At 39.0% G+C, this 11,801-nt stretch overlaps 1 protein-coding gene and 1 long non-coding RNA gene across 2 annotated transcripts; both read left to right on the top strand.

Annotated features, from left to right (window-relative positions):
• The first annotated feature begins 389 nt into the window (after positions 1–389).
• On the top strand, positions 390–2,058 carry LOC131237404 (RING-H2 finger protein ATL78-like). The gene has a single exon (XM_058235142.1). It carries the CDS (start codon positions 1,026–1,028, stop codon positions 1,683–1,685), a length of 660 nt encoding a protein of 219 aa, XP_058091125.1. The 5' UTR covers positions 390–1,025; the 3' UTR covers positions 1,686–2,058.
• A 7,594-nt stretch (positions 2,059–9,652) lies between these two features.
• LOC131230213 (uncharacterized) lies at positions 9,653–11,801 on the top strand. Its single transcript, XR_009163910.1, has 3 exons — positions 9,653–9,743; positions 11,568–11,633; positions 11,706–11,801. It is a non-coding gene; the product is annotated as an uncharacterized LOC131230213 (long non-coding RNA).

Below are 11,801 nucleotides of genomic sequence, written 5' to 3'. Positions count from 1 at the left end.
TTAAGATGACTTAGCAACGAGTCGGAAAGTGGCAAGCCCTTATTTGATTGCACATTGCCTAACCTAGAACTATCGCCGTGTTTGTTAGGCGAGAGAATCTTCAGTAATGCAAATACGCCTAATCGAAGTAGGGAAAATAAATGTTCTTCTTCTACAGAGAGATACCTACATCGATTATACCACCAATCTTCTTCCTGGCATTTGATTAAATTAAAAAAGGCGAGTTGATGAGACCTTTGAGTCACGTTTCGACCTCCCTCTCCCTGAAATGCTTGCTTAAAAAGCTCCCATTCTCTACAAGTGTCATAGAGATCAAAAATAGTAATTGTACAATTTAGGAGAATTTTGGAATTAATCCACACCCAAGATTAGTCCAATACACCAATGATGTGGATCACTGAGAAATGGGCTCCACTTGTCAGAATTGAAAACCCAAGCTGAGTGAGGGTCCTACTCTTCTTCCGAGTGATGCTCATTGACTCAGCCAAGAAAAGATACTCGGGGATTCAGTGCGTTTAAAGGCAAAGCAATGGACAACTTCGCATCAGTTAAGTATCCATGAGTTAGAATATTTGATAAAAGATTTGGTCACTCGGATTTCTTAAATAATATAATAGTGCGCCATGTCGGGTGCGAATTTTTAGTGCTTTTATCACTGTATAAATTTCAGTGGGGCCCAATTAAGCCCAACCATAATTAATAAAGACCGTTAGATAAGAGGAACCTATATCACAGGAAATATATATCAACGGTTGGATATTCGCATCCATGTGAAAACGGGCAAGGAACGTGGACGGTAGAAGTGATCGTTCGATCAGGATGCGATCCCGATGAGTCCCATCCGACGAGTACACCATAATCATGCATGGGCCCCACTTGGGCCAACTTGAATTTATGTACAGCTGGATCAAAGAGCATATAATATTGTGGAAAAAAAGCTACAACTACCCTTTACTCTTCCTTCTCTATGTATATAAATCTCTCTCCCATCACACCCAACTCCATCAAATTCCATCTACTTCAGCATGTTGTCTTCCAGCTCTTCCTTGTTTGGCTCTTTTCTAGGCAACTTATACTCAAGGAGATTGCTACTACACAATCCTTTGTACCATCCACCTCCCACAGTAGCAGCTGCACCTATCGCGGCAGCCAACCACGATTCATCCCAGACCCTCATGGGTGAGAGTACCTTCGATGCCAACGTCGTCATGATCCTTTCCATCCTCCTTTGTGCGGTAATTTGCGCTCTGGGCCTCAACTCAATCATCAGGTGTGCGCTAAGGTGCTCAAACCGAGTGGTCTTCCAGTCTAGGGACCGGACCACAGCAGCCCGCCTAGCCAACAAGGGTGTCGATAGGAAAGCTCTCAAGACCTTCCCAACGCTAGCCTACTCGACGAGCTTGAAGCTGCCCGAGTGCACCATCTGCCTAACGGACTTCCTTGACGGTGAGCAGGTGCGGGTCTTGCCAAAGTGCAAACATGGGTTCCATCTCAACTGCATCGACAAATGGCTTGCGTCGCATTCGTCATGTCCCAATTGCAGGCAATGTTTAGTAGACACATGTCGGAAGATCGTTGGCTGTAATGAGGCCCCGGCGCCATTGGAGCCGTCAGATGCATTGCATTCAGTCATTGTACCGTTGGAACCTGAAGGTTTGATAATTGGTTATCGAAGTGTTTGTTAATTGTATTAATTGTGTATTCATGTTGTGCAAACAAGTGTGTTAGTATATAGAATTAAGACCCAATCCGTTTCTGAACATGTAGTTTTTTAGGTTTGGTATGTCCACATGTGTGTAGAATCCTAGCCGTTTATGTAAGCACAAGTGACAATACGGCACACATGTGCAAGTGCCACATTGATTAGACTTATGGCCCAAATATCAGGCAATTTCACTACCTGCATGGTGGGTCACAACAGAAAAAACAAATGGACAGCTAATGCAGTTTCTTTTTTTCTTTTTCTTTTGTCATCTTGTGGATCATTTGATGACTTAAACGGCCTGGATTTTAGGCCAGAAGATGTAGATATTGTAGCCCACCTAATGGAAAGCTCAGAGCAGGCATCTCAAGGCAAATAAAAATTTGTGGCCTACATAATGTGTGACCAGCACTCGTTAAGGTATTTCAGCATTCTTATTTTTATTTTTTATTTTTGAAATTACTAATCACCTACAGCCCAAGTACACTACTCGTCCATTCAGCTATTTTTTTCTTGGCCACATGCTACTTGTGTAGGAAATCCGTATCACTATTGGAATTATTGTAGGGCCCACCATTTAGGAGTGGCATAATAGCTGGAAAGTTATGGTTGCATTATAAGTTAACTTGATTCTGGCTGGGAGCAAATGTGGAATATGGAGTAATCTTAGCCACTGGAAATGGGAAGAAGTGATAGCTGAGGGTGAAGCCACTTTCCCATTTACTGGTTGTTATCGCTTTTTAATGCACGATGCAAATATGCATTAAGAGTGCAGGTTGAAAAGACTCGACTGAGTTAGTCCACTCAACTCGACTCTGGAATAACTAGATTTCACCACTACTCGGTCGCTTGACTCGGTCCAACTATGATGCAGTTTAACTAATGTCTGGCATTGCATGCCTACTGGGCGGCAATGGGCCAGGCGTGGTGGCCAAAGCTGGGTAGGGCCAGGGCTTGGCCCCCTAAACTTAGCCTGAGGGCTGAGCCGAGGCTTGAAATCTAGGCCCGGTGTTTGATGAGTAGTCCAACTTGGGTCCTTGGTCCTATCATAAAGGAGGTCACCACCATCATATAAAATGAGTAGAAAAAAGCCCCATTTAACATGCACAAGTAGTTTTAAAGCTCTTTGGACATGTACATGTTTGTCTGGTCAAAATCATCTATGTGATGGGCCTTTTAGTGGATAGGAGGGGATACCTCAAAAAATAAAAAAAACTTCTTAAATTTTAAGTATTTCAAACCTTTGATGATTTCACTCTTTTGCTCATGTCGGCTGGCCATGGACAGCTTAGCCTTGCATGGCTAGAGCTATGGCCATGCATTTTTAGTTCAATTAGGGCATGCAAGGCCTCCCTGGCCTATTGCCAACCCTAATTGCATGTGTTCAAGACTCGAAGCTCATTCCAGTCAGAATCTAGTCCAGTCCAGCTAAGTTTTTGCTAAGACAGACAACAGTGATGTTGCATCCAACGAGTCATATCATATAAGTGGGTATGGCATTTACAATTCATGTGGAAAGGAAGTGAATTGCCAAGGGGAATGATGACCTAAGTTCTAATAGAATGTATGATGACTACATGGACGCACTGTGACGTGTGAGTACCATCCAACCTGTCCATTGGATTTATCTCCACATGTTAGGTCTATATCCCAAAACCCAGCTTTATCTATAACTAGGTGGGCCACACTGAAGGGAACATTGGGAACATATGGAGGGCAATGCTCACCATAGAAACTTTCAAATGGAATGTGGTCCACCATGTTGTGTACACATCATATGACCTGTTAGTTGGTAGAGCCCCATTGGGAGAAAGGGATAAACAAGACTTCATATCATTGAAAAAGACAGGTAGGCCAGACATGTGAGTATATGGATTTTAGGAGTGATTGTACATTGATCTCTGTTGTGTCTCCCTTGAGTTTTGGATCATGAGTATTATTTTGATGTATGGTAAACATGAGTACACTCAACTGATTCACGGTTTGGATTTCTCCAAAAAACATCATTGGTGTACCCCACACGTTCGAGCTTACAATAATTGCCATGCTCTACCGTTAGGTGAAAGTTGCTGTAATAGGGAAAGGAAGAGGAACATGTAGAAAATAAAATAGGAAAAAAGTCCTCGCACTTAGAAATTGTTGAGGGTGGTTTAAAGGCGCATACCACTTAATATTTCTTGAAGATATACAACGCTTTCCAAATATATAAAGGAATCAGTCACGCTGCTACCAAAATTCAATTAAATTGAAATAGTACTTGACATTTGCTTTATATATCCAAAAACTAATTGAAAGGTAGGAGATTGAAGTTAAAGTAATTCCAGAATCTATCTCTATCTTCTCTTATAGGAAGATATTAACTATGCACTAAATAAAATACACTTTAAATATAGCTTTCTACTTTCCAAATGGATCTAGAGACTTTATGACTTATCAATCACCATTGATAAAGCATTATGTGCCATGCACAAGCATCGAACCCGCGGTGAAAAATAATAAGCTCCTGCATGAAATGGGGAGCGGATTAGGTGAGATGTAGTATCCATTGAGGTGGGTGGAACCCCTGATTGTGGGGTATGCATGTAACTACATCTATGCGACCATCCATATTGAAAGCTCGTTTTAGGGCATGATTCAAAACATGAAGAAGATCCAAATCTTAGGTGAATCATAACATAGGAAATGGTGTTAATCAACCATTAAAAACTCCCCGTGGGTCACAAAAGTTTTGGATCAAGCTGATATTTGTGTAGTCTCTTCATCCAGATCTTTCTAAGCTTATCAGCAGGTTGGATGGCAACTAAACATTCTAGTGGCCCTCATAAAGTTTTTAATGGTGGGAATTCAATCACTACTGTTTCCCATGGTATGGTCCACATACGATTTGGATCTGCTTCATTTTCGGGATCGTGCCATAAAATGAGCTTTCAAAACAGTTGGATGGTGTGGATTTAAGGCACATGTATCACTGCAAGCCCCACAGTCAGGGGTCCCACCGAACTCAGTGGATCCAGGGTTTCACCTAATCTGCTCCCCTTGAAATGATGATTTTACCCTTTCCATTGTGGGTCCCATTAAGATTTCCTCTTGGCATTCGACTATGATAATTGCAGAAAATCATTCTTGATTCTGATTAACTGAATCTAGTTGCCATTTCAACCATTCATTGAATGTCCACAGAGTGCCAACTAGGATGCCACTTGGGTGAAGCTTGCATCCGAGTAATTATTTCAATACTCTAGGAGAGCCCGATTGGTACACATGCATTCTCCACGCACATGCAAGCTTCGAAGTGCCATACCAGTAGATCAATACGTGGAACCTTGGCATAGCAGTAGTTATTTAATACTCTGGAAGAGAATGATGGTTCATGGCTATGCCCTCAGAAACCATGCCTTCGACATTCAACCAACTCAACTTTAACCATCCAAGTTGTTATACCCACAGAGAATAGGCCATATTCCTAAAACCAGATTAATTGGATGATTCTAGTTTGTAATTAATGGATATTTGCTTTAGGAACGCTGATCACTGACCATTTTTCACTACAACCGTCCATTATATGTCTCTTAATCTGCCAGCTAGGATATCGTTCAGTGTATTTGTTTGCTTACAACCCGATCCAAAGTGGGGCCCATTATCTGGACGGTTTCATTCAACTAACATAAAGGTCAAGTGTACAATTTCTGAGTGACTTTTTATGAGCCAGCTCACTCTTCCAGAGTATCAAAACATCTCTCGTTGCACGAAAAGGGCTTTAAAGCCCAAACGATGATTGTTCTTGTACCTTTTATTTTGATTTGGTTCCTCTCTCTCTCTCTCTCTCTCTCTGAAACGGTGTTTGGCGCTTTTTTTTAAAGATGGAATTTTTAATTTTAAGTGCCCATGTTATGAAGTAAATAATATATTAACATAATAATATATTATGCTAAAACATGGGGTTCGGCACATTCATTAAATTATAATATTAACGAATTATGCATCAATAATGCATTACTTTCTTAGGTTTTGAAAACCTATTTATAATATAATCAGGCCATTTGGATGCCATCCTTTGCGTGCCCATAACTTTATCAGGTTTGCCTGATAACTTTTATCGGGCCCATAACTTTTATCCTTTGCATGCAGATTCATATGGGCCCGATAAAAGTTATGAAGTTCAACCATATATCTGACAATGTGATATCTGCATATGGCAAGGGAGTCATAGAGTATCGGTGTTCTACTACTCTTCAGTTCCCAGAAAACGGGTATCTTCTTATGATAGTAAATGTTGTTTGATTTCAGGTTTGACTATTGTTTTATGCTAACCGTGTTAGCCAAGTTTGCAAGCATGAGAACAAGAATTAGTTGGTTCTCCTTATGACTGCTTACCTCTGTTCGGTATATTTATTTCTTGCATACGGCTTTGGTAGATAAGCAATGAATAGAAGAACTTGCTTATGCATTTGCATACATGTAGTCTAAAAGTTTTTGAGCCACTGACTCTAAAATTAGCCATGTCCTTGTGCCAGTAGGCCAATTGACATGTTTTATTCCCCATTAAGAAAGCTTGGACTGCCCAGAATTTTTTTTCTTAGTTGAAACTTTGTGATATATATGTCCATATGGTGGTCACACTACAAAAAATGAGACTTTTAGCGGCGCTCACAAGCGCCGCTATAAGTCCCTAAAAGCGCCGCCGATTCTATTATTGGCGCTATTCAAGCGCCGATAAATGGGGATGTCGCTAAAAGTATTGGCGGCGCTAGGTAACTTCTAGTGGCGCCTTTCTGAGCGCCGATAATTGTATGTTTTTGCGACGCGAAAAGCGCCGCTAAAAATCAATTAGAGCGCCGGTAAAAATGGATTGTGGACACTTTTTCTTGCGAAAAAGCGCCGTAAGATTTCTACAGAAGCGCCGGTAGGAGCCTTTGTATGGATTTGAGAAGCCCTAGCATGCCGGTAATTTCAGGTCGTGTAGATACTCGACGGGTGTCATGCTGTCGAACTGCTCCACCCACATGCCCATGCTCACATCTTCCATCTTGAAGAGCTGTTTCAAAGTTGAATTGTCAGCGTGAAGGCCTTTTTTTTCCTTTTCTTTTTCTTTTTTTCAACTTGGTAATAAAGGTTAAAACAACAGCAGCAGAAGTTTGTATATCTTACCCTCAAGGCGTGTTTCTCAAACTCTGTTACAACAAATTGTGCAATGTCAGATGATACGATGTAGCCTGAGCCATTGGCATCCGGTGGATAATCTTCTTCTGGCCATTCCTGAAACACAAACAATAAGCATAGTGTTGTGAGCTATTCAGAGTGAAGGAAAGAGAAGTTGGTAATGAATAAGACGATGAGAACGAATGACGAGGTTTCCACCAAAAACCATAAATATTACAATGAAGTATATAAATCACCAGAAAAGCAATACCGCCCCAATGCTTGCAGTGTTTGTTGCATTTGACAATAGACATTATACTAAAGCTGAAAAGTCAGCAGGGAATTGAGATTCTAGTCGTGGTAAATTAGACTAATGTGGTTATCCTGACTATGCAACAGGCCATGGTGTTTGGACCAGTGTCCTGACTTCTCTAAGAAATGAAAGGCCTGAGCATGAATAGAGTCTCTAATACCAAAGTTTTCAATTCAGTTCCATTTTTGCCAACAAGATATGAAATTTAGTTCCCAGTCTGCTCTATTTATTGCATTAAATCATCTACTTTTCAATCTTTTGCTTCCTATAAACCTGTAGTAAGTCAGTGAGGAAACACTGTTTTCGGAGCATGTTGGTGTCCCATAATACCTCTTTCACTTGCATAAGTAAACTAAGATAAGTACCCAACCCCAAAAACTCTTCTAAGATGGAAAAGGCAAGTAAAGTTCCAGATTTTCCTTTGTTTCTTCCAAACAGTTCAATATGTAACCATGGCAGTCCCCCGTTCAAGGAATGCAATTCAGAGCAATTTATCATTAAAAGCGATTTAGTACCACATAATTACTCAAGCAACGGATTTTATTTTATTTTATTTTTAAAAGAGCAATATAATAATTTAAGGGAAAGGTGGGGAAAGTTAATTTATACCTCATACGTCACAGCCCATTTACCATAACGCAAGGGCTTGTGGTATTAATTCATGTTTCCAACATATAGGCTTCTACCACTGGGGACTTTCTTGGCTTCCTTAATCACCAAATCTATTCTGACAAATGTGTCATCATCACATTTCATGATATAATTTGCAGAGACTGTACGGACCTGTGTCAATAAACAAATACATTAAGTCCAGCAATCCTTATAAACTTTTTCATTATCAAGGCATACAATTTTCTAACTTTTTCTTTCTTAAAGATAACAAGATTTCATAATTAGAAGTATTTCTATTCTGACAAATGTGTCACCGTCACATTTCATGATATAATTTGCAGAGAATGCATGGACCTGTGTCAATAAACAAATACATCAAGTCCATCAATCCTTATAAACTTTTCCATTATCAAGGCATACAAATTTTTAATTTTTTTCCTTAACGATAACAATATTTCATAATTAGAAGTATTTCCAACTTTGATAGTTGAATTTCACTCACCCCATACTCACAGATGGCAACCGTCTTCAAAACAACCAGATCATAGCTATCCATGAAAGGCACTATTACAATGTCGCCCTGTTTTCAGATATGCTACCCTGTTTTCATAGGTTTTATGCTGCCCTGTTTTCAGATATTGAGTCATCAGATTTTTATTTTATTTTTTCCTTCACCGGAATTTCAAGTTTTATGCGGAGTTAGATGCTTACTTGCTATTGATTGAGCTTTCTGTCTTGAGATTGCTTTTGATAGCATTCTCTATGTCTTTATTCTTTGTTTCCTCTGTTATGTAGGGGCTATGTTGGAATTCACAGCTCAGGATTCAGAGATTTCCTTCTAAAGCCAGAGCTTCTTCGAGCCATTGTAGATTCAGGATTTGAGCATCCTTCGGAAGACAAATTCTTGTCAAGTTCTTCTCATTTTCTGTTTGACTTCATGAAAAACACAGATTTTGTTATAATGAGAAGCTAATTGTGATGAATTAACTGATATTAAAATTTTGATGTGTTAAACAACTTTGAGCAAATATTCTTCAAAAAAAAAAAAAGAAAAAAGAAAAAGGAAAACTCTAAGCACAAAAATTGGTGTCTGTAGATGTTATTGCCAATTGTTAACACAATGCATACATTTATATATGCGCTGAATTTGGAAGGCTTGCTTGTTCTATACTTCTTTTGCATTTCCTTATGTTAGTAGGAGGAATCCCAATTCGATGGTGTTTTCATTCGAATCAGCACTATGTACAGGTGTGCCTTACCTTTCATTGATCCAGACCATGCATCTAGTAAGCATAACCATGGATGCACAGTTCTACACGAATTTCCCTTTGGATAATTCTATCTATTCGATAAATGGTTTGCAAATGGATGGTTAAAGAGAAAATATGTACAACCATCTCCATGTGACAGAAAGAAGTCCATAGATCTCATTGTTCAGATGAGGATATCTACTTTAAATTGTCTGTTTTCCATCCAATGTGGGTGCCACCTGATGAACTATCTAAATTGTTCAAAATGGGAAATACCTGTGAAGAATGCTTGGTCCTCAATGCCGCAACCAAAACACCAGCGATTTGGGCTGTGTATTATGTAATAACCATGTTAACATGCACATTTCTCTGAGCAATTTAATCTGACCATTTCAGGTAACACACTACTTCCACACACCTGAATTTGGAGGAGTCAATTGGTTTGTTAAACCTTTTCTTTTAAAAGGATCTGGAAGGTCAAATTGTGCTTACTAAGGGTTCCTTCACTCCAATTTTATTTGGTTCTACATCAGTGCAACATGAGTGCATACCTCAAGCCATCTTGGGGATGGATGTCATCTATCAAGCAAAGTCTGGAATGGGAAAAACTGTAGCTTTTGTTCTCTCTACCCACAGAGAATGAGTGCTAGCAAGAGATAAGGATCTCTCATTGAAGAAATGAGGCATTTTATCCTTGATGAATGTGACAAAATGCTCGAAGCGCTTGGTATGCTTTTAGTTTTTGCACTTGTTTTCGAACTTTGACATGCATTTCTGAATTCCGCATTTCTGCATTATATTTGATCTTAAATGTGTATTACTTAATCCCGGTTGTTTAGTACATAAAGCCGTGATTTGGAGTCGAGTATCAGTTGTTTAATAATGGGATCTATTTTGGGTAGGATATGGATTGATAAGTTGTGAATTAAACAAGTTTCTGTTAGGAGGCATAATACTAGTATTTCAAGTCAGATATGGAAGCATAAAAACTCAGTTCTTTCTTAAATAGTTCTTAAAAATCACACCCTACGTGTAGTATATGTATGTATCTATAGAGTGTTGCTAATAGCTTTCCAAACTCTAATTCCCAATACAAGCTTCTTATTGAATAAGTGTCAGTAAACAAATCGAGAACTAACTACTCACTTGGATAAAAATAAGAAACTATCTTTGCCCATATGCATGAAGGAGTCTATAAATGGGGAAAATTCATGGTCAAGGTTAGAGCACCATACGTTCAATTTTCTGTTGAAGGCTTCCATGAGAACTGAAGGCTGACAGGAAGGCCACAGTCTTTGAAGTTCAAGCCATGAACCATTCTAAGCAGCCCCTGCAAAGAAATATACTGGCCATTAAATAAGAGTACATATGAGATGAAACCAGAAACTAGAAAAGAGCGCTCTTGAAGATGGAATCTGTCCTTCAGAGGAGTGAAGAATCAGCTGTTGAAAAAAAAAAGTTCAGAAAAAGGAGAAAAGAGAAGAGAGAAGTTGCAAAAAGAGAAAAAGGGTGTACTTCTCCTCTTTCTTGAGAAGTAAGACGCAAATCAACAAATGAAGCAAAACATGGGATGAAGTTCTTAGCAAGAACAATGCTCTTTTGATAATCATCAATTAGTCCTTGTAATGTCTATGATTGATGTAAGGTTTGAGTAAGGCTAGAGGAGTACTTCAATTGAGAGTGATCTCCCATAAGGCTTGATGATGCGCCTCTAGTAATTAAACCAAGACATCCATGGAAGGATGAACATGGGATGCGTGTGAGATCCAAGCCATTCATTAGGTATGGGCCCTACTGTTCATATTTTTTTCTGTAACTCAGATGGAACGAAATTTTGTAGCATGAAAATAAACTTGATGATGAATGACTAGAAAAAATATAAAATTCATTCATTAACTAGAAGTACCAAAAATGTTACAAGCAATAGACCTGCCAAAGCTGAAAATTTGTGCAATCACCAAGTTGGTGCCGATGAACCAGGAATCACTTGGCCGGTATGGGTTGGACTCACTCATGACCAACGCGGAATCATCCAACTCTTTCTTCTACTAAAAATTGCAAGAAATGATGTGTGTGTGTGTGTGTGTGTGTGTGTGTGTGTGTCAATGTGTGTGAATGTGTGTAGATATATTAGAACTCAAAAATGGATTTTCTTCACATTGCAAATAGGTCCTTATATAGACCAATTACACAAACCTCTCTTAACTACATTTAAGAACAACCATGAGTCTACATACTACAAATTTCTAAAAACAAAATACAACTTAAAAAACCATAAAAAAGGACCTTCCCAAGCTATACATGAATCTCAAAATTTCCTTCATTTCCTATGCTTGCCACATGGCCCCAAAGGCGCCATACATTATAAAGATATGTAAATGCAGTGCGCTGCAAATTATGGGCTGAATACCGAGGCTTGGGCCTGATTCATGAGCTGGGCTCTACTCTTGAATTGGTTCCTATTCATGGGAAGAAAATGCATAAAAGTAGAGAGTATTTATATTTGTACATATACATGCAATCTCTTAACGTTTCCACTTTTGTTATGCAGGTATTGAAGGAGAGTTTTAAAATATATTGTTCCATGAATGATGGAATCAATAATCTTATTCTAGATGTTATACTCACCTCTAAGAATGGATCGCATTGGGCCTTCTATTTAAATGATAATTTTTATACCTCAATGCAGTTTTTTGATATGTCAAGACATGATGCTGTCAAAGCCCTCAACATTTATAAAAGAGCAGGCCACCAGGTCTCATTGCCCTTTATTTTTATTTGAAGT

Source organism: Magnolia sinica, chromosome 2 (genome assembly GCF_029962835.1).
Source record: "Magnolia sinica isolate HGM2019 chromosome 2, MsV1, whole genome shotgun sequence".
NCBI classification, from domain to species: domain Eukaryota; kingdom Viridiplantae; phylum Streptophyta; class Magnoliopsida; order Magnoliales; family Magnoliaceae; genus Magnolia; species Magnolia sinica.
The sequence above is the reverse complement of the archived record's forward strand: the minus strand, read 5'-3'. Positions and strand labels throughout refer to the sequence as shown.